This window comes from Falco naumanni, chromosome 13, assembly GCF_017639655.2.
Source record: "Falco naumanni isolate bFalNau1 chromosome 13, bFalNau1.pat, whole genome shotgun sequence".
NCBI classification, from domain to species: Eukaryota; Metazoa; Chordata; class Aves; order Falconiformes; family Falconidae; genus Falco; species Falco naumanni.
In genome coordinates this window covers 24,664,411-24,688,312 of record NC_054066.1, presented here as the reverse complement: position 1 = coordinate 24,688,312, position 23,902 = coordinate 24,664,411, and the positions used below count along the sequence as shown (strand labels likewise).

Genomic DNA, 23,902 nt, shown 5'->3' with positions numbered 1-23,902 from the left:
CAGTCAGGCAGATTCTGGAATATTCTTGAGATGTCTCATTCTGAATGCGTGTTAGCTCAAAGCATAGAGGCAGCTGATTAATTGGAAATTAATCTGTAGGAATCTGGTGCAATGAAGTGTTCTTTGTTCTAAATCCTGAAGTATTTTACATGCAATTCTTAGAAATCCATTGTCCAGTGAGGTACAGCCATATCTAGAGTGAAACAATGTTTGTGGCCCCAGCTACTAGCAGTTATTTAAAGAGTTTTACATTCAGAAATGATCAGTATCTTGTTTGGAAATGTGGAGGAGAATTCCAGGCAGTCAGAATACATGCACTTCTACCAGAACCTGCATTACCACCCTGTCTTACAGAGGTGTAAAAAGCTGTTTTGAAAGTATCTCTACATTTTTGCAAAACTGTTCGCGATGTTTTGACAATCTGTAGCTACAGTATTTGAATGACTGCAAGCTGTCAGATCCTTAGTGTTATAGCTCATCGCTGAGATAGCTTGGTGACAGTTTGTAAAGTGTCTGTGTATGACAAGCCTACTTGAAAGCAGGGAGTCTGCAGAATGCAACATTCTGCAATGATTCTGGGCCCTGGCCTGTCATAACACCTTTGTTATTCAAAAGAACCATGACAAACACTCCTAACTGTAATTCTAGCATGCCAAATTTATATGCAACCGTGTCTTCCCAAGGCATGTTACATATAGCTGTTCATCCTAGACATCTGATGTCAAGTTTTTATTCTGTATTGCTCAGTTACCTCTTAAACTCTAAACGCCTCCAGGGTGTTATTTGCAGTGTACATAAAGCACAGAGCTGGACTGGAACCAGTCACTGTGCAGCTTCAAAATGCGCAGGTGGGTGGGAGCAGAACCTTTTCTTTAGTCGAACTGGCTGGTCGGAACTGCAGTCCTGCTCTCCCTCCCCTGGTCTGAGTTGCCTCAGGGAAGGTTGTGGCATCCTGAAGGAGGTGGTGAAGGCAGGGGCACTGAGACCCAGCTCTCCATAGAGCTCCACCTCCAGGCAGTGCGCTCTGGATGCTGCAGCTACATCTGCATCAAGGGTATGGATCGATCTTCCGTCCGGCTCTTGAACTGATTGATATTGAAATCCATTAATGTGCTTGTTGGCCAGAGAGAGCTGGGCGTGCAGAAAAGGGGGATGGCTCAGGTTTGATTTTTCATTTTACTAGGTAACTGATGCTGGTTTAATTGTTTGCACGTGTCTTGTGAAATTTTTTCACCCTAAGTGAAGGCAAAGAGGAACAGAGAGAAGGATGATCCAGAGACTGCTGAGGAGGAAATCACTGGAAGAGAGAGATTCGTGGGAAGACTGGCAGGTAGACAGGACAAAGTGATTTAATAAAAACTTTTAGTGGCACAACAGTGGCATAACAGGACCATGAAAGGGCTAAAGACTGAGAAAGGGATCATGAACAGCAAGCGGAGGGGTTGCTAGCGTTGAGTCCATACTGTGCTCTGGAGCTAAGAATGAGAAACCCAACTGTGGTGAAGCAAAGAACCCCAACACTGAAGTCCGGTTCAGTCAGTAAGATACTGGACATTAAACATGGGCCAGCTGCTTTACTGAATTAGAGGTTCAAGTGGGAAAGGAGTGATTCAGAGGGATTCTCATAGAACAGATAAAGGATCAATTTTCTAGTTGGACCAGAGGCAGATTTGAGGAATAAAGTCACAGGAAGGCAAGAGATTAAGAGAAGAGGTTGGTGTGAGGCTGTTTAACAGAGGTGATGGTACTTCCACGTTAGAATAACTCTCCTGGTTTAAGACACTGCTTGAAAGTCTTTCTTGTTAGCCCTGTATGAAACAGGGGCTCTGCTTCATTTCAGAGGTTGAGGATCTCCGTAGAAAATAACTGATCCCACACAGCAGCAATCCCAGGCTACCTCTGACCAATACACTCCAATTCATATCAAATTTCTCAGAGCTGGGGGAGTCAAGCGCACATTCTGAGTGGAACTGAAACTCAAACCAGGAAGTCCATGGAGACCCTCACATGAAATCATGGATTAAGCAATCAAGAGGCATCAGCACAGCATGGTCAGCTGCAGGTTATAACCTTCACCAGTGAGAAGCTGATGCTGGAAGGGTCACTGGGACTGAAAGCTGAATATTGATCTGCACCTGCATGGGAGAACTTGCTGAGAGAGGTCTTAACAAGTTAGGAAAGTGCTACTGAATGATCCTGTTGCCTCTCCTCCAGGAGACCGTTGCAGCACGTAGATATACTCAGAGCTAATTGAGCAGTACTTTATCCCTCAAGCTGCCTCAGGATTTCTCTAAGACTCCTCACTCAGTGGGCAGATCTAATATCTTTACTTCCTAAAATACCTTACCAACGAATAATCCACTGCAGCGTTTGAGCTCACGTGTGGGTTAACATGCTCCACGACACAAATGACTATGCCAGAATTTGGCTCTATGTAAGCACATACAATAAAATGCCAAACATGAAATTATCAAAGAAAAAAAATAAGGAGCCGCTTACATGTCCCAAGTTGACGTTTTTTCTAACAAGCCTTGAGCACAGAGCAGGATGCTGCACTCTTAGCTAGAAGCTGCCTCATGGCTTTGAGTAACAGACTGCTTATTTCCTTCATCTTTAGGGTAAGGATAAGAACATTGTCTATGTCACAAGGTGTTGAGAAAGTTAACGGATTAATCCTGAATGCAGGAAGCATGAATGCACTGCGGGGACTCCTACTGGCTTCCATAACGCTCTAGATGAGAGTCTTAGACCTGGAAGTCCAGTTTTGTGTTTCATGTCATAAAAGAGTCTATATGGAAAGCTCGTTCTGGGTAAGGCCGAAACAGCTCAGGATGAAAAGGAACATCCCTGAAGCATCCTGAAGCCTATGCATAGCTTTATTCAGCATGCTTATGGATTGCTTTTTGTCAAAAATCCTTGCTAAGGTAGCAGGACATGTTTCTGATCTAACCTGCCACACAGGACATGTCTCTGATCTAACCTTGCCCGAGACATGCAAAGATACCACACAACAACAAAAACAAGGTTTCTTACCTTGATTTTATGCTGACAGGACTCATCTACACTATGAGATGGCATCGAGGGCCAGAGCAGAGTCAGAACAGCTCCTTCTGTATTCTCTTTACTGGACTATTACACAATCCTGAATTGTTGGGATACTTTCCAAATCTCAGAATTATGTAGATTTAATGCATTCATGAAAAGGCAAAAGTTTTGGGGGAGAAGAAACTAAAATTTAAAACAGAGGTTTCAAGTATTTTCACATTAGAGGCATTTTCCTTATATACACGAGGCCACACTCCTGCTGCCCACCCACCTGCATTAGCACACCCCCAGCCACTTCCCTCCACTGGCAGACCTGCAGTGTGTCCATCTGAAATCATCATTGCTCTTTTGACAGTCATTGCAGTACTTGCAACATGAAGATGAAGCATATACAGTAGTGTAAGCATGGCCCAGAGAATCTGAAAGAGTATGTTATTAAATGGAATTATCCAGAAGGTTAAATAACCATTTTTATGTAACTGTAGAACTATTTCATGAGCTCTTATGAGACGAGATTACTAAAAAATCAGCAGTCTTCCAAGTCAGGGACACAAAATACTTGGTTCATGTGCTGCTTGTGAAAGGCCTTCCAGAAACCTTCAACCTCCGTCAACAGTCAAAACGAATGTTTCTTTTGTTGTCTTGATTAAAGCTTTCCAACCGTTTCCGCTGGGATTCTGAAAGGACCCATCTTTGCAGCCCCAGCTCTGCCAAGGCAGGCAGCTTTGTCAGTGCTGCTAACAACTCGCTGAACCATGTCCCACAGCCACGGCGGGACGATGGGCGAAGACTGACATCCAGCTCTGAGAGTTCTTTGAATACTGCTAAGCCTTGACAGAAAGTGACCCACCCTTCGTCAGAGATGTTGTTATTGTAACTCAAATCCAGCTTCCGTAATCTGGCTAGATGGCCATCCTGCGTCAGTAATGCTGCAAGAAATGACAGACACAAACACAACTAATACATGCTGGCAATTGCTTTAAAAGCTTGTAAGTAAGAAGAGTAGTATTTTAATACTATATTATTTACAGCTTTTCAGTAGTCAAACAGCAAGATTCCACTCAGCAATGTAAAATTGCTGTTGATCACAGAAAGACTTTTATCACAGCTGAAGGAGTGTACCACATTTAAAACATAGGTGACCAAAGGAAACAGAAGTATCAGGTTAAAATTGTATGGCAACCTGCAAACCTTTGAGCCATTGGAAGGAGGGTATATCAAGCACCAATTAAAATAGGCAGATAGTCTTTACACAGGGAGATTTAGAAAGAGGAAAGCTAAGTTAGTTGAGATGGCAGTATTACAGCAGCCACCTCTCACTGTGGGAGGGTAATGGGCCCAGTATACCCTAAAGCGAACTGGGATCCTTAACATATGATTGGCAAAGGAGACACCCATGAAGGGTGATGTTTGTAAAGCCAAAAACGTTCAGGCTTCATCTCACCAGCCTTCAGATTACAGCGCCTTAATAGCTGCTGCACAGCTATTGCCAATCTCAGACACTCAAAACCCATGAGTCAGGCCCACAGAATCACAAGGAAGATTATAAAATAAACAGTTTTTTTAAAAGATCCTAGAATTTATTTCTTCGTCAGGTTCCCATTTTCCAGTATTTCTCAGCAGCTGCTAAGAGGTGGGCGAAAATACTTCTGTTTTAATTCTCCCACAATAGTTTGACTCCAGAAACACACCTGATGGGCTGAGAGCTGGTAGTGCCTGTATTACTGGCTGTCAGCACATACATTTTCTACTGAACCCAAAACCAGCAACGAAGGAAAATAAAACTTCTCAGAGGCAGCTTTAAATATCTGATATAAAAAACAGATGCAAGCCTTACATTTTCTAAGTGCTGCTTTTTTGTGTTAATAGATAAAACTGCTAGAAGATTCTTTGCATTTTATCCTTTTCAGCTTTTGCACTGTGCTTGTACAGGGGACACAGACTTCAGCAAAATGAAAACCCTTTCTGGGAAAAATACTGCTGTATTTTCCATCTTTTCATTTGATGTATGCAAAAACGTGCTCAGCCCATGGAACAAGTCCCTTCTGAATTGTGGTCTAAATGCCCTGGGCTCCTTGACTGCTAGTAAATACCATGTTATACGTACTTAGAAGTGCCAAATCTTCAGCCACCAAGTTACAGCTGCTCAGTCTTAACACTTGAATCTCCGTTGCATGCTTTAGAGCTCCCAAAAGCAGCTTTAGGTTCCCACCAACGCACTTATTCCAAGAAAGGTCTAATATCTCCAGTTCAGGAAGGTGAAGGGCAGCCTCAGCTGAAAAGATTAAAACCAGCAACTTCTGCTTACTAAGAGAAAACAACGCAGCCTCAACAGACACCTCACCGGCAATTCACCTGTAAATAGGCTCCTCACAGGCTGCCTACTTGGGCTTAGTATGACTTATTTTATCCTAGTAAAAGCCAGACAAAAGAATATAAGAAGGGCCTGCCTATGGAATCTTTAAGGACTCTGTGGAGGGGTTTCATGCCTGTCTTTTTATTGGCTTGGTCTTGTCCCACTGCAGTCAATTTAATTCAATAGCTTGTTTCAAATCATTTTATATCAATGTAAAGAGAATTTTTTTGCTGTGAACTCACCGTGCAAGGTGAAATAGTCTGTGCCTTTTGACAACACTGATTTCCATGATGTCACTCTTACATAATTGTAATGATATAAATATAGTACTCTTCCTGCAGGGAACTCATACCAGTTTAGCCTGTTACTGCTTGCTGAAAGCAGTCAAGTTTTACTACAGGTTTCAATGTCACTACTAAACAGCACAAAATATATTATAGTTGCATAAACCACAGTAACTAACAGATCCCTTTGTACTTAGATTTTTGTGTGCCATCAGATGCCTATCAAAGGGACAGCGTAGCTGTTAATCCACTGAGATTTGCAATTAAGTAGGTAAAAGAGGCTGAATTTATGTATCCTGTTGGACTTTTCTTCATGGCTGCACAGTATCTTATCTACTACTGCAGCCTTTGCTTCAGTTCCTCCATTGCCCATTGCTTAACTCCATCCCAGAAAGTTTCTACTGAAACTTTCAGCTGCAGTGCGATGAAAAACCTTCGGTCAAAACTTTACCTAACTAAACTGCAAATGCAGTGTTAAAACAAAACTGTAATTACAGCATAAAATGATAGCATGCTTTCCTTTCTCTTCCAAAATTAGTGAGCATACAGAAGATTGCTGTCAAACAAAAGACTAAAAGGACTTAATCCAGTCAGGTATAATGAGGGAAGACAGACAATGGTTTTCCCTTGCAACCAGGTCCCATGGAGCACTGGTTTCATCACAGGCTGTTTCACTTGGGACTGTGGTATGGTGTAACCATGATCTTTGGAGCTCAGCCAAAGCGAAACGCTTTGTCCCACAAAGAGACACCCTTAAAAAAACCCATTCCTACCTAGTGATGAAAACGACTGTTCGCCTAAACCACAGTTGCTGATGGCCACAGATTTCAACTTTGGTAAAAACCTGAGCCTGCCCAGAAGAGGATCAGATGAAACTCCTACATTTTTATTCGAGGATAAATTCAGCTCTTGAAGACTGGAGAGTAAAGGTATCACCTGGGCTACAAAAACATGAAATAGTTATTAGACAGTCACTGATCCAGAAAAAATATGTAGTTGTACATTTCCCTGACATAATTTCTTTTCTTTATAAATCAATCCAAAAGTCAAGGCCAAGTTTTGACACTCAAATTTATGGTGAGTAATGTTTTAGTCCATAAATAGCCATGCCATTTTCAGTAAGAATGTTTAAGAAATTAGGTATTACTTACTCTGTGGAAGGTTGTCAGAACACTGCTTCCTGTTGAAAATTTCTAAATGAGGTAGGGAATTTAACATTAAATGAGATGGGGGTTATTTCCAAATGTCTTCACTGCTGGCTGAAACTCCTTTGTATTAATGTTATTACTCTCTATTAGTCAATAAATTAAAAATAAAACATGATTGCTATTAGTAATGGTTAATATTTCCCAATGCTTCAGCAGCAGCTTTTCAGATTACCTTCTTTATCATGATGGAAAATGATATGTGGGCAATATAGGCTTTGAGTCATGGGAATTTTTGTTGTACTACAGAGTAAGAACCAATGCCAAAAAGTTACGATAATGCACACAGAAAAATAAACTGTCTCACTGATTAAATGGGAAATTTCTTTTTCTTCCTAACACTGTTTATGAGTTGGACCAAATCAAACCAGAGCCTGTAGTCTTCAGATTTTCTATAAAGCATACAGCAGCAGCAACGCAAGACCTCCTAACATCACTCTATTTGACGTATAGTTCACTAAGTGAATTTTAGGCAGTACGTTTACATGCACATATGCACCTTGGATCCATGCTAATTTATACCAGCAGGGGAACTGTCCCTGGCTATTTGCAAAATTACTGATTATCAAAAAAAGCGTGCTTGCTAGCAGTTTCTATATTCCCACCATGGGTCTGAATCATGGTGGATTCAGGTGCTTAATTCCACACAGGATCAGACACTATGAGATTTCCTTCGATTCAGCAACAAAAAAAAAATTCCATATTGATCAAGCAGGCTATCCTGCACACTGCACTTGCAGAACTGCCTAGTGAAAAAAGTACTGAGACCTGCTAGACAAGGTTAGGCAGAATCTCTTACGCCTTTGAGATATTTTCAGAAGTAAAAACCTAGATTCTTAATGGATTTCCTCAACATGTCCTTACACAAAACGGTCATGTCCTCTTCTGTTACACAGCACTGGTGGAGATCAAGGACTTCAAGATTTTTCAAGCTGGCCAAATGAGCTGTTGAGTCTTTAAAGCCACCACCAGTCTCTTTGTTACACGATATGTCTAATTTTCTTAGCTCTGCAAGGTGCTGTAAAGCAGTGTCTGAAATGGAAAAGGGAGCATGTTGGTCACCAGCTGCTGCAATAGCACAGGTCATGACTTTAGCTTTTATTTACTTTAACATCAAAGTTTGCACAAAGTATTGCCAGCAAAGCTCTTAGACTAGGCTTCAGCATATAATCACAGCAGACAGAGTGATACTGCAAAGCTTCCTCATCTATGCAACTCCTTCCTTCTCTAAAAGAGCAGGTGAAGGTGAGGACAGCTCATCCCCTAGATCCATTCAATCCTCAGCCTTTTGCTGAAATTACTACTGGATGTGCTAGTTAGTGCCAGTTGTTTTATCCTATGGATAAGACCTCCACCAGGGAGAGACACAGATAAAAGCCCATTTCATATGGATTCACTGGACACTCATTGAGTGATAATGGTAAATTTGGATTTTTCTCTGAAAGCAGGATTAACTTGTTAAAAGTTAGCTAGCCTGTCTATGCCCTCGTCTATGTTCTGTCTAGGGAGAGAAGAAGCATGTCCAGAGAGCTATTAATCTGCCCTAAGATGTGTCTCAGATAAATGGGGTGGAGGGTGACTCTCCCCACCGACTTTCACATGCTTAAACTCAGGGAAGATAAATGCTACTTCTGCTGAAAATCTCTGTAGTCTTTTATCAGTCCTCAAACAGCAAGTAATGATTGCCCATTAATACTGCCAAACCATCAGCAAAATCCCACCTCATTGCCTTTCTTAAATGGTTTTCAGATGTACAATTTATTCAGAATAAAAGTCCGTCTGAACGTAAAGTCTAACCTAAGCCCTGGAGGCTGTCTTGCTTTAATCCACACATGTGTAAGTTTAACTCTTTCAAGCCTGGTACATTTTTCAGATCCTGAGCAATAACCTTCATGCTGCAGCCGATATGTTTGTTGATAGAGAGATCTAATACTTCGAGGCTGGGGATGACACTTAGAATTTCAGCTAGGAAAAAAGGGAAAGAAAACCAGAATTGGTAAATGGAATACATACAGATGAGCCCTGGAAAAATATAGCACCGTGACAAACAGGAAGAGGTAGGCTGGGTTTGTCCATGTGTGTGGTTTAAACTTCCTGAGTTCCTGTTCTACCAAAAAAATACAGCAAAACAAAGATTGGATAGGAATCAATAAAATCAGTAAAAAATCTGTATGAAAATAAAGGTGAAAAAACACAAACAGTTAGAAAAATACATGGGAATAAAAAGCAGGAATACAAACAGAAAGAAAGATTTTCAATGAAGAGAGATAGGGCTGTATGTTGCATATGGGCCATCTCCTGCAGTGGAGATGAGAGCACGGGGGCTTCTCTTTAGGGGAAAAAAATATCTTTTAAAACACAGAATCAGATAAAAAGACCACACAGGATTAAGCTATGGTGAGAGGAAAGAGGGGAGGGGTGGCCAGTGGTTGCCAACTCAACCTAAATCCCCATCCCTCAGACCTTCTTTCCTATCCCATGGCTAACTACATATTCAGCTGCTTAATTTTAAGCAATCAATGTTGGAAATTCTGGCACACATGACTTGCCCAGGGTCTTAAAGGATCCAGCAACCCTGGACCACCGAGACACCCAGACTGTGGTTTAGATCCACCTATTCTTCTCAAGCCCACCTCACATGATTAGAGAGAACAACTTTCTCTTTGGAAGAAAGTGCATGAAATCCCAAGACTGTGTAGTAAACACCGTTGTAATGCGGGGCCTGAAATCAATTAACTTTCCACTAATATGTAGCTTAAAACAGCCATCATCTAGGTAGTTACATTTCTGTGAAGCCAGTGTCAGTCCAGCTAGATGGATACACATACCAAGGGATTCTCCATCCTTTGCCGTCAGGTTACAGTCTGTAATTTTCAGAAGTTTTAACTTGCATCCTTTCTGGAGTTTTTTTGTCAGGAGTGACAGTTTTCCACCTATGTTACTGTTCCATGATAAATCCAGTTCTTCAAGTTGAGAAACAATTTCAAATGCCTCTCCTGTAACAGAAATCTAAGATGATTAATTCTAGGTATCAATTTCAGTGCAAGACAAAAATATGGGTTTGGAATATATTAAAGAGGAAGGTTAGCCACTTAATTCTCAAATTATTATACTTCGAATGGCTTGCCAGGAAAATTGGTGTATGCCATGAATTGCTGCTACTGCAGGAATGTTGTATAAATTCTCACCTTGTCAAAGGACCAATACAGACCACAAGTCATTGTCACAGTACACACAGACCTGAAACTGATCCAGGTTCCCAAATCCTCATCAGACTGCTTGGCCATCATTGTAGACCTGTGCCAGGACCCAGAAAGTCTAGTCTATGGGGAAATCAATACAAGTGACAAGTCTGAATTTACTGTCCTGTATAGTTCTGCTCTATTTTATTTGGCAAACTTCCAACATCCTCTGCAGGTCATTTTGGAGGGGATGAAAGAAGTCTGCTCACAACTATTTCTGAAACAAAAAAGTTTAATTTCTGACAGGAATTTCTGGTTCATTTAATAAGGAGTCCAGATGAGCATTGCTTTGACCCGGACTAGCTTCCCTATGATTTCAAGGCAGACAGCACTGATTTTGATTATATTCAGAAAAATTAGCCTTTTCCAGGCTTGACGCACCTGCCAATGTGAACTGTGTTAATGTTTCTTTGTAATACTAACATCCCACTAAAGTAAAATCCATCTTCCCAGCTTCCTTTGTAGAGGGAGGCAGATGTCTGTTTGCATAAACTCATTCCCAAGATTGGACCATATGCAAATGCAATTTCAAAGTGTCATACACAAATTTTTGATCTAAAGTCTTGTCATCAACCTAATAATTGAGAATTGTAATTTGGTAATAAAACCATTTCATGTCTGTGTGTTTTCATAATTAATTATTCACAAAATATTCATAATAGAAATACAATTATTTCTGTTGTTGTAGAGTGAATATTGAGGTTTGAGAGAAAAGGACATTCCTTAACTTCCATTTTTGCATTTATTTTAACATAATGCCTCAATCTTGAATACTGAGCAATGCTCCACGGTTGAGAAGTTTGCCTTTGCAGCATAGCCTGTGTCTGTTTGACATGGGAACTAGCATTCCAGACACATTTTCCACCCAGAAGATAAATAAAGGACTAACTCCAGGAATGGCTTCCTACCAACTCTCACAGTCCCAGCTCTGAGCAATCACACAGGAGAGGTTAATATTATGGTTATATTTGCAGCATTGATTTCTAAGCAGAATGTGCTACATGTGGCCACATTTCCACAGATAGATGTGGACATAGACAGGCATATTGGCCTAAATATACATGCTATTTCCAAAATCGCAGGCAAAATCAATGCAAACAGACTGTTGCTATTCCACACGTCAAGGGCATCACATATTGATGGCAAATTCAAGTCCTACGATGAGTTTTCTGTCTGTCTCAGCAGAGGCTAAGCCAGAAGGGGAAAAGAAACAGCACAGAAGAACAGGCAGAATAAATACATTTGAAATATAACCAATAAAAATGAAGAGAAAAAAAGAAGTATGAGAAAAAGGTTTGAAAAATAATGAAATAAATTTGAAAAAAAAAATAGGAAATGAAACATAGATTTTACCCTCATGAGAAACAGACCAATTATTTTCACCAGCTTTTGTAAAGATGCATTTTTCCTCCTCGCCAGATAGCATGATTGACTTTTGAGCTACCACCATATATATAATTTTATTTCTGAAGCTTTCCTGGAAAAAGCCTGGATATGAATGACATAACCCCCAGCTTTATAACGCAGAGTGGTTTTTAGAATTTGCAAAATAAGCAGTAGTTTTTATAATTCTAGTTGATTGAGTTTGCCCTTCTAGATCCATATCACAGACTCACCCGAGAAAACTCCAGGCCCAGAGGTAAGTAACTTAGCATCAGAATCTGAGCACATAACACCACCTTTAAAACCTTTAAATCTCATGTTTTGCAGAAAGCAGGGTTGCAGGTACTCCAAACAAAAAAGTACACAGAGAAATAAGCTTCTCCCAGACTTGCAAAAACAAGTCGTAAAGCTCCAAGGCAGCTCTTCTGGTTTTATCTCCTCCAAAAGACCATCATCTTTTGTGATGAGTACTCATCTGTCCTGCAGCATGAAGACCTAAGCTGACCCTGTTATGACTGACTGTTTCAGTTCTGTCTACCATTAGATATCAAACCTAGTCAAAGAAATACTAAACCAAACTGAAAGCATGCTTTCCTGCAAATAGGACTGAATTCTGTTCCCTTCTGAACATGAAAGCTTCATACCCTGAGGAATGAACTCAGCAGATCTACTCAAGTGTATAAGGTCATTCATAAGCCCAAGTTCTTTCTACTGTCACAGCGGGAGTTCACATTGCCCAGTGTGCAAGCAGCAAGAGTAGGATGTAGGAAGAGATGAGATGGATTACATTAGACACAAGCTGTCTGGAAGTAAATGCAAATGAAATCCTGTACCTAAGGAGGTGACATCCTCAGCTGTCAGCCTGCAGTTGTTAAGTCGAAGGACTTTTAACAGGTTCACATGATGAAGATGTACAGTGAGAGCTTTCAAATTCCCACCAACACAACCATTCCAGGACAGGCTGATCTCTTCCAGATCTGGAAGAAATGGCAGTAGAGAAGCTGTAAAAAAAAAAACAAAACACCAAAAGAAATAGTGTATTCTCTTTGCATGTTATTGGCACACCCTGGATGTCAACACATCTTAATACAGAGATGCTTTCTACAACCAATACAGCGTTATCAAGCCATGATAATTTGTACCTCAGTTTTCTTATCTGTAGTTTGAGTGTAAGGACATTCATCTGCTTCAATCATCTGCCTGTATATTTATGTATATTACATAATTTATATAATTTATTAATTAACATTTCTCTGGGACCACCAGCTGAAATGTTAAATAAAACCAGGCCTGTATAAAAGACACGGAAGGGAAAAGAGGAGAGTGAATAACTGAACAGACAAATAAAAAATAAAGAAAGGTATGAAACGTCTAGTTGAATAAAATGTGTGTTTACCCAGCTCTGTTACATCTGCTGCACTTAAAGCACAATTATTTACATCCAGATTCTTGCTGTTGGGTTCCTTTCCCAGTTTCTGCATGAACTGGATAAATCTCTGCTCACCAGATGGTGACTCCGCTGCAGAAATTAGATGTGAAAGTCCATCTGAGTAACAAAGAAACAGGGCTCTGGTTACTTCTGCTACCAACACAATGTGTAAAACCTGTCTGTGGCTGTCAGGTGAAGAGAAACGAACTAAATCTGTCACTAAACCAGGGTCTGTTGTTGATCAGTGTGGACCAATAACTTGAGTGATAAGATCACTATAGATCAGATCAGTACAAAGCTCCTGATGCAGAGTGAGATGTTGCACATCTCCATGCTACCTTATGCCAGTGACTTCGGATGCTTGCACCGCCAGTTCAAGGACATGAAATTCACTGCAAACTCGGAACTGCAGCTATTCTGGATGCACAAGCTGTATAACCAGCTCCGTGTGCCTGCACTGTAGCCACACTGCTGCAGTTCAGTCTGTACTTGATCTGTTAGCACCAAGTAGCCCTGCAATTGTGTGGTGAACCTGCTGCTTCCTTCGTGACAGACTATGTTCATTTTCAGACATTATGTAAGGCAGTTCCTGCTTTTCTTGGCTTTGCAAAGCATCCCCCACTTAGCTGCTTCTTCCATGCAGTTTGTACAGCAAGGAAAATTGCATTTACGTTTATTGCTAAACTCTTTAACAAGTTAGCAATTTCACCTAATGCCTATAGCTGGAAGAAAGCAGCCAAAAATCACACAAAATCACAATCCTACTCTCAGTAGCTGTCCTCCTGTTGTTTTCCCAAACCTACCCAAAACTCTTAGGACAAAGGATGGGGTTCTAAGCCTCACCTTCCACCTCCTTTTTAAAAATAGCTTCATTTCCTCTGGTGTGGCTGTAAAGATTACGCTTATGTGTGCAAAACAACATACATGATGAATTTCTATTCCCTTCCCCTCCCCCTCACCAGTGTCAAGTGGTAGGAAACATCTGCTCTTGTTGTCTTCAGATTGCTTTAGCAGCAGGGTGGACAGAGAACTGACCTTAAATACAAGCCAAGCTACTGCTCAAAGCTTGACTTTGAAACCAAATAAGTTCTGCAACTAAAGAGCTGACTCCAGCGCTGACCTCTCACACTGGAGATCAAGGAAGAGGGGACCCAAAAGTTTTATCCCTCCTCAGCAACCTGGATCTTACTCCTTGCTTGGCACCTATCAAATTAGAGGGTACATACTTGATAATGTTCCAGTCAGAAGCAAATCCTGTCTAAAGGCTAAACTGTAGGCAGCAAAATACAGGATTTTGGCTAGCAAAAAAAGCAACTAATTTTCTATGAAATTAAAATATATACACATGCACATGTATTTCGCTACTGTACCAGCATTACCTTCTACAGAGAGATCTTGCTTCTCACTCTGATCATCAGCTTCAGAGTGGTTTATTTCTGGTTCTTTGATTTCCCTTCTGTCCTTGCCTTCAGATTTCCCAAAGTCAAAGCCCCTGAAGAATTTTCTAATAGCTGAAGGCTGCTCTTTTCTTTTTCCAGGAGAGGACCCCTTCCCTTGGAACCGTTTTATAACAAAGTCAAATGGGGAACTCTCTGTGATGTCCTCCTCATGCTTATCTTGGCAGCTCTGCACGTCATCTTTCAGGAGATAAGCAGACATAGAAAGAATTAGTTTTAGTAACATCGAGAATTTCCTACCATTCCCTCCATGCTAATATCAGAAAACCACTGTTAAGTAGACCAGACTCTGAATTAATTTTTCCTCATTCAAAAGGAACTGTTAATGCTCAGTATTAGCACAGCAGTCAGTGGTCCTAGTTCTCAATGGTACAAGTACCACTCCCTGCTGCCTTGTTAATGCAGACTGTCCCTAAGGCCACCTCACCTGGCCACTGAGCGCTGAAGCAGGCTAACCTGCTGCTTCCCCTGTCACTTAATCCCCAGGTTTGGTTCACAGTCTTGTGGCCACATTAAAGAAGGAAGGCTGAGATATCCCCGTTCTGAGGGTCAAGTTTGACACCAAAGTGATTCTTCACAGCAAAGGCCAGCCAGGAAGGTGAGAAGAGGTGGTGTGCATCAGGGAGTACAAGGACATCCTTGCCTGAATAATGTCACATGCTCCCAAGCTCAGGGTGGAACATGCAAACAAAACTCCATTAACCTTAGAGCAAAGCTAAAGTAATAGTGCTAAAACCAGCCAGGTATCATAGCTATGAACACTGGGAGTGTGCCACTGCTGGAAGAAAACAAGCCCCCCAGATAGCTTGTTTGGATCAATTCAGTACTAGTGACCTCAGTTTCAATGACTAATTCACAGGTAAAGTTTGACTCTACAATTTATACACGGTCTTTCCTCATTTCTGTTTATGCTACACAAGCTATAGCATCATCTGGAGATTCTGAAGCTGCTTTGGTTTTCTCTAAACATTACTTTAATGCTCTTTCTTTAGTTTTAAGTCTAGCATTCACCTGCACACACATGTTATTACTGGAGCAGTCATAAAAACTAAGCAGGCATTCATTGACTTTTGCTTTGTCAAGACTATGTAGAAAAGATATGTATAAGTCCTACTGCGTGCCGTTGACCGTAGGGGGAATGACCCATGCTCAGACCTCAATCCTGCAACAGACCAGAGCTCGTGAATGGATTTGTGTACTCCCACAGGCTCCCCCCCGACTTCCCCCATACAGCCTCACACACAGAACTCATTCCACAATTTGCTGTCATCCATAGAGTGCATGACCTTGATCATCTTAATAATTGTCAGTTGTATAGAATGTCACTGGCATCAACTTCCCAGAAAAACAAAACACGTGAAGAAGTATCAGAAACCCTATGACTGGCACAGATAGTTTTCACATTATTATAGCAAAAGCTGGGTCGGGGAAAATGTCAATATAAAGCAAATGCAGTTTTTATATAAACTTACTTTTATTGCATGTGTGTGTATACATAAATGCGGGTATACATACTGAGATATATATATATATGTATGTAAATTTTCATATTGTATTGGAAGTTACCTGCCATAATACAAGTGTTCATGGGCAGAGCACTTACAAAAAGCTGGTGAATTGTTTAAAGTCCTGCTCTTAATAGCCTGTCACAGCAGTATTTCTTATAAGTACAAAAATTATACAAAACAATGCACATAGGTGTATATGCACATTTACTGAGCTGGAAAGCAATGCTGGTTACTCTGGCTGTGCTTTCGTGCTGTGGAGAGGTATTATTTTAAAGAGGTAAAGAAACATACCTGTCTTTTCCATTGTTACACTTGAAGATCTCTTTCAGGTTTTACAGCGCTTTCAGGGCTTGCAGGAGAAGAAAGCCATAATATGCAAACAAAGCCTCACTTTTTTCCCTAATAGGACTTTCCACATAGTTTTCTTTCAAGAGTTTCTGTCTTCATCAGTTTGATAGCAGCAGCTCTGCACAAGGGGTTTGTGGGCTCTTCCCTGATGCCTCTGTTCCCCTGCACTGTCTTCTGCTGTCAGCTTGCTGTCCCTGGCCTGTCTTTTTTGGGGGAAGTTTGGCAAGTCCATTTAAGTGCTCTGATCATACCACAGCTCAGACCCCTCACAAGGCAGAAATCAGGAAGTGGCAGCACAGCCTTCAGTACCGCACCTAACCACTGCATGGCTCTGAAACAGCTGTTGTTAAAAGAGGCTGAGTCACCTTATAGATCAGGTTACAGGACTACCTGAAGAAAAGCTCTTTGTTTTCCCACCCCTTTTGTCCATACTGGTCAGAGATACTGCTGGAGGCTGAGCAAAGCCATGCTGTCAGCAGGATGTTGCATAGTTCAGTAAGAAAAAGGAATGCAAGAAGACTAGCGCGCTCCTGTTCATTTTAGGGCAAGGAGACATGAGAAGAGAGGTCATACTGCATCATCCCACACAACCTGCTTGTGGGCAACAGTATGACACATTACAATGCAATAATTTGATACATCGTATGCATACATCAGACTTCACCACACTTTTTTTGTCTGTCTGCCCTGGAATCTGATCTCCGTGATGGCAAATGTTACAATTTCTAATTTAAACATACTCATGGCTGGCTATGCTGAATCTCTTTCATTTTGATGATTATTTTTAATCTATGAGGTCTTCACTTTTGTAAGCTAAACCAAGCAAACTCTTCTTGTCTCCCCTGATGCAGCAAATTCCATTTCCCTTATTACCTGCTCACCTTTGTCTGCACTGTTGCAGTATAATTTATGCTTCCTTAAATACAAGGGACGATCCACCTATATGTATACACTAAAGACATATGCAAACTGGAGTGCTTTTGGTGGGGAATGATAAAGCTGGTAAACAAAACTAATGACTGCTTTGAAAGTAGCTGAGCAGGCACCAGCCACAAGGACAGGCTTGACTCAGTGTGTCAGTGTACAAGTGATTCAGACAGGGTGGAATGAGGCACAGGGTGCTGCTGTGACCAAACAGGGTAAGATTAAGAGAAAAAAATATCAGGAAAATCCTCCTGCCGATGAGAAGTACCATGCTAGGAAACATTTACAGTAGAAAAAAAATGTGCAAAATCACTGTGATGCACCATCTTTCCCTGAAGAAATGCAGGACACATTCATATTCCCAAGCAGAAAGGATCTCCAAGTTGGTTTTAGGGGTTTTTGACACCAGCAGAGGCTGTTCTGTCCCTGTTTCTGAAAACAGCATCTCACTACAGACCTGCATCCACTGGGAAAGATCACCTCCCTGTGTGCTAATTCACCTCACAGTGTTCAGGAATCTCAGCTATGCAGACTACTGAAAATCCGAAGCATTTCTGATGGTAAGGACCTCATTGAATTTGACAGCTCTTTTCCACTTCTTGTGATTAACAGAGCAGCCAGGGATGAAACAAGAGGCAAAGCAACCCATATTTGTGAATGTGCGCCAGGCTCTGCTGGCCCAAGACACTCGATGTATCTCCACTCTATAAACTCCACTCCCTGGAACTGGAGAAATCCTTAAGCATGTTAAACACCAATTACAGTGGTTAGGCTGGACTAACGTGGATGCTCTGACATCAGTATATTAGGTGATGTGTTGTCCATTCAGAAATTCTTTCACCATTTTAAGCTGCTGAACGATAGTGAAAATACCTCATGGCACCATGACAGCATCCTGTAATCCGGTGAGAAGGGAAAGGTAGTTTTATAGTTTTGCAGTGACCTAGTTTCCTCTTCCTAGAAAGCAAATCTTTATCTTTTTTACAGTATCTATGAGGGAAGAGGGGACAGCAGGATTATCCCAAAACAAAGCAGCATAACTGGAGTGAGGTGGCTGCGCTGGGCTGAAACATTACTTTGCAACAGATCCAGGCTGTGCTGTGAATATGCAATATATCTTGCCAGCCAGGCCAAGCCATGCCCCTGTTAGCAGATAGACCGGGCCTTGCTGTGTCGGTTGCTGTCTCCCCCAGGGCATCCTTCTGAACATGTGTCCTGCTCCTGCCTTGCAGACCTGTGCATCTGCTTCTGGCAGTACGTCATGGGCAGCACAGGACAGGCTTAGCTTTTGGAGTTTAAAAATAATAAACGCCTTCCCCTTTCTATCCAGTTAAATGGTTTGTGACCATCTGCCAAGTGCTCAGTGTCACACTTGTTTATATCTACTCTTCCCTCTGCGCAGACCTGGGGCAAGGTTAGGAACAGAACCAATTTTGGAACAACATAGTTAAAGGTGCATCCCACACAGCATTCCCCAGTGAGAGATTAATGTGGATTTTTGTACTTTGCCTCATTGTGACTCCTTAATCCGGCATATATTCCAAAGAAATAATGCCATTAGAGGATTAGTGCCACAAGTTCATTTGAAAAAAAGGATTTGCAAACACTGAAATCCTATATTCTATGTACTTAATCACTGAGTATCATTTTGGGGATTTCCTCTCCCTTTAGTGGTGTCTCTTTTGATGAAACCCAAGCAAAGTAGCAACTCTGTTTTGGAGGGCCCTTATTATCCATTAAAGGAAAACAAAACCCGAAGTACATGGTTAAAATAATACAGAATCTAAACACACTGGACTAAACCCATCCTTGCTGTCGCACAATCATTGCAGCTATACCAGGGAGGCACTTGGTTCAATATTTATATAGAATGCAATGATTTGGATATTTATCTGCTAGGAATATTTAATATTCCAAGTCCTGCAGCATGTAGGAACACACTGACCCTTGTTTGCTTCTAAGGCAGTTCCCTTCCCCTGCTTTGCTCACACCTAGTGAGGCCACTGTTCTCTCTGTGGGAAAAGGAGACTGAATCACTGCCATGTTATTCATTCTCTCTTTCCTTAGCATGCATCTCTGCTGCTGCGTTTCTCCTTTCTGTGTGATTGCCACTGCCTACAGCAGCCTCCATGGGCTTCTCTTGCTTGGCTCAATTTGTTGCAGGCTGCCTAGGTGAAGCGGGCAGTTGCATGGGCCAAGAAATTGCTGGGGGTGGAAAAACACTTATTGCCGTGTGTCTGACATTGCCAGTGCCAGGTGACTTGCTCTTGGGCTGTGCTGACTCAGAATACATGTGCCAGGAGCTGCTGCTGAGTCAGGATAGGGGAAGAGTGGCCTGCTGCAGCACCAGGTACCCTGCCCTCATCTTGCCCAGCCACGTGCATCAAACCATACCCTCCACAGCTCTGCCCATCCTCTCTCTCATCCCTCCATCTTCTGACCCAGTTCTAAGCCCTTGTAAGTGAGGCAGCAAAATTCAGACGTGCTTACATAGCTGAGAAGCCTTCAGCTGGCACTGGTGGTATGTTGCTAGTGCCACAACATCTGTATCATTCACTAATTTGATGTTGACTCTCTTTACATCCAGGCAATTCACAGAGCAGCTTTAGGTCTACACAAAATCCTTCAGAAGAGACTGCACACAAGATGGGCTGGAAAGACAGTTCCCCAAGGATGAATGAATAGATGCAGCTGCACTCACTATTGGGAAGTACTCTGCAGAACCTAGGCTGGGAAGCATAGCTTAGGCTTCCAGGTAGAGTTCAACAGTGTGCTGCCACCTGGATAAACACTATTTTCCACACATTCTTATACTCTCCAAAATTATTGTGCCACATAGAAATATTTCCCTGGAGCAAATTAATTCCAGACTTCCCTACACTGAGATATATGCATGCCTGAGGATTCAATTTGGTCCAAAGTATTCAAGTATCCCCATCATTTCCCACAAAATAAATATTCCACCTTCTGATTTTAATAGCCCATCAGCCTACAGTAGTTCCTGAGGCAGCTGTTTAAAACACATTTGACTGGGTTATGAAAACTAAATCCAACTCCCTCAATTCTGTATTTATGTACAACCATAGATGGATCACAGAAGGGGTTTGAAGAGGCACTGAGAACATAGGGAAACAGCTAAAACCTTGCATTCAGAAATGCATATACCTCCGAGTGACCTCAAACAGTCCCCTAAACTCAGACTTTTCATGGGTGGAAAGTTTGAGGAACATTTTGACGTTTCACTGTACTTCTACTCTTTAAAATGTAATAAAAATTAATGTTATGAAACTGTGGTGCTAGCATGCAAAGGCGGGCTCTGCCCAAGCTGAAAGGGCTGCACACTTGGCAGGACAATCCAGCAAGTGCATGTGCTGAACGAACAGGTTGTGAGCAGAGATGTATGGCTGCCCCTGATTTATAGTTATAAGAATTACAGCCCTGCATATACCAGTACGAGCTGCTAGACATGAACTGTAGAATTCTAAAATGTATTCTTTTTTAAAAAGTCAAAATAATAGCAATGATAAGTAGATTTTCCCAGCTATTCTGTCATATGGAATAGGCATTTTGATTTCCATAAAAAGCATGACTAATAGGTCCATCACTGCAAATGTGTATTTATTTCCACAATGCAGATATTTTTCACACTCTGATAATGACTTACACTTTCTTAAATGGAGCTACACAAATAGGAACAATGTTTAATTCTCTATTACAACATATTAGTCTGATAGAGAAGATTTTCAGGCTGGAAAATTCTTTTTGGTTGAACTTATGCCAGAATTAATCCCTTTCCAGTTAATCATTTATGTGAATGGGTAACCTGCAGAGTTCATGCAAGGCCTGCAAACTATATTAATTACTAGAAACCTAATTAAAAATCAACAGAGTCCAAGGATCAGTGTTACTTCCATATGGTACCATCTGGTACAATGGGTCTGGATAGTTCAGCAAAACTCCCCATTGCCTTCTGTGGAACTTCAACCTGAATATGTGTTTCCAGAGAGCGCAACTTTATGGGGATGAGCTGGTTATAAAGCATTTTTAGGTTCATCCTAAATGACAGCATCTGAGTCCCTGTATTTCTAGCTGTTATTTCAAAAGTTAGTTAAAAAAAAAAAAGAGCATTTACTCAACAGGGTTTTTTTAATGTGATAGCAGCGCAGTCATAATTTGCCTTTCCACATCCAAAAATACCTTAAATACATACACAGGCTAATGAAAAAATTGCCAAACAAGCAAATATGAAAACATGTCTGGCCTAAAATGGTTCAATTAAAGATAATAAGTGGTACATTGTCATTTGCTTTGTTAATTATTACTCCAATGTAAAAAGGCACATCCAGAGTGAAATTCTATAGATGACACCAACATGGCAGAGTGCAGCTTCCGTTACCTCTGGTGTGTGTGCATGGAAATGGTAATATAATTTTACCAACTGATTTGCTCTTTCAGCATGTGGCCAGTTTGACAGTTTTGACCAAAACATCTCAGTCTTGTTTGATACCGTTAGCCGAACATTTAAAAATTCAACTTGTACGGTTTTAAATCCAGACCTTTCCAACCATTTTGATTCAGGGACACATAAATCCAGTCATCTTCCAACATACAATGCTTGGTCAATTTAATTTTCAAAGGAACTTCATGGTTAGCCGTATTTAATCTCTCACAGTCACTCATTGGCTTTTAAATTGAGATCAGCCATGCTAAGTAAAATTTAGTAGCTTCAGCTTTGTCCCTGCTTGGGTCCAGTTCTCTCTGATTAATTCTCAGATTTCTACTGGGAATGGGACAGCTGTGTAAACAACCTAGTCTCTCCAAACTTCTCTCAAGAGCTGTGGTAAATGTAATGCTTTCCCATTGAACAGCCACTTATGTTGCAACCTGTTACCTTTCCAGTGAGTATTTGCTGACCTTGTCAGTACGTATTTAGTAAAGATGAACACCAAAGTTGGGCACTTCCCTCTTCAGCATGTCTTGCAACTCAGGCAGGAACTAGAGCACCTACCCTGCAACCAAGCAAAAGGCTGAGGATTGGGGAAAAAAAAATAACTCCTAAGGAGTGGTATAGCTTAAAGGACATTCTGCATACCCAGGACATCAGAAGATTACAGTGGCACTGACACACAGCTTTGCCCATTCCCTTCTCTGGTTACTTTTCAGTTTCTTGTGAGTAGACCCAAAGGCAAGATCCTGTGTGTTTCTAAGCCAGCTGTGTCACTGTATAGTCTGGTGGTTGTTTCTACGCCCAGAACTCTAGAATCCAGAACACCACTTCTTGTTCAAGCTCATTCTTGCAATTTCCAGTCTACCAGTGACAGACTTCCTAACCCATCCATCAGACCACCCTTTCCATACTTGTGCTTGTGGCACTCCTGATTTAGACCTTTTGGGGGAAACCTGGAATGCAGTGAGGTTTAGCTAAAGAATTTAATTAGCCTGAACACAGATTTCATTTTGGAAAAAGATGGGGTGATCTGTGATAAGTCATTTACCAAGTTCTGTATCAGTCTGGTTCATTCCAGTATACAGAAATAAGTCTCCACTGAAGTGTATCTTGCTTCAGTGAACTTCATAAAATGACATTAGGATTATCACTCACAGATTCCTCACTTGTGACAGTGTTCAGAAACAGTGGATTAAAACCTGCTTAGACTCTAGTTTAGCAGGTTCTCTTCTACTTATACAAATCCATTCCAGCGTTACATTCTGGCAAACAACATAATTTTTGAACTTGCAATAAAATGGTCTAATACAATTTTTTGCCTTACATATCTGGAGATAAAATCCCACTACCTGAGCCATGTCTGTCATTGATTTTGTCAAAAGGGAACAAAGGAAGTTCTGACCCAAATCAGTGCTGACAAAAAGTCTAGTGACAACATTAACGCGATATCTACCTTAGTGCATGGAGCTGAATTCACAGTGATAACCCACTCTGGTACTTCAAAAATTGTAAAAGATGTGATGTAGTTTACATTGCTTTTGAAATTAATTGAGAAAGAGTCTCCTCATTCTTAATTCAGCTTTAGAATAGTACATAAACTGCCAAAAACTGTTGGGTTTTTGGCAATGCTCTTCCAATTCCTTGTAGCCTATGATGAAATGATGCTCTCTTGAGGCATCCTATACTGGATGGATCAAATCCCAGTTTTGGGACTTCTTCACTGCTTGCCGTAGAGGTAACCCCAAGCTGTAAGTCTGGGTAAGAGCATACAGAAGGTGGTGTGGACTTCAGCTCCATCTTTCGCATTAACATTTATCTAGTGTCAGTAGCTCAGATTACAAACACCAGATACCGAGTGGGAGCTGTCAGGCTACAGTTATCCCCTTTGGACAGAGGAATCTGAGTGTCGGTGTTTCCCCACTCACACATTCCTCTCTGCAAACAGGATAAAGTGGGACTACACTGTCCTAAACCATCTCAGATAACAGTGATGCTAATTGACAGACTGAGGCCCATTTGATACACTCTACATTACTTTGTTCTGTTCATAACTTGTCTCCTACGTCACTCTCTTTCCCGCCATTGCCACTCTGCCATTTTTTGTATCGACTGCTGAGTGACAGGCAGACCACTGCATGATTTGAAACACACCCCTGCCTGAAGCCTGTGAAATCCAGTCAGGAAGTACTAGATCTTCTCTGGAGAGGAACCATTAAAGCATCTTTAGGAATTGTGGTTGTCACACGTCACTACAGCACACAACAATCCTGCTTC

At 41.3% G+C, this 23,902-nt stretch overlaps 1 protein-coding gene across 5 annotated transcripts in view; it reads right to left on the bottom strand.

Annotated features, from left to right (window-relative positions):
- Positions 1-136: 136 nt before the first annotated feature.
- Positions 137-23,902, bottom strand: part of LRRC31 (leucine rich repeat containing 31) — a 52,511-nt gene continuing 28,745 nt past the window's right edge. The window contains exons 1-10 of one of the 5 annotated variants that reach the window (XM_040612449.1): positions 16,201-16,591; positions 14,324-14,581; positions 12,912-13,061; positions 12,349-12,516; positions 9,719-9,886; positions 8,688-8,855; positions 7,755-7,922; positions 6,459-6,626; positions 5,153-5,320; positions 140-3,974 (exon numbers count right to left, since the gene is read on the bottom strand). In XM_040612449.1, the coding sequence (XP_040468383.1) occupies positions 3,655-3,974; positions 5,153-5,320; positions 6,459-6,626; positions 7,755-7,922; positions 8,688-8,855; positions 9,719-9,886; positions 12,349-12,516; positions 12,912-13,061; positions 14,324-14,581; positions 16,201-16,213 (1,749 nt within the window). In that variant the 5' untranslated portion in view covers positions 16,214-16,591 and the 3' untranslated portion in view covers positions 140-3,654. Of the gene's footprint in view, positions 3,975-5,152; positions 5,321-6,458; positions 6,627-7,754; positions 7,923-8,687; positions 8,856-9,718; positions 9,887-12,348; positions 12,517-12,911; positions 13,062-14,323; positions 15,758-16,200; positions 16,592-23,902 lie in introns of those variants that run through there. The other 4 variants (XM_040612447.1, XM_040612444.1, XM_040612446.1 and 1 more) reach the window with 4 other exon arrangements.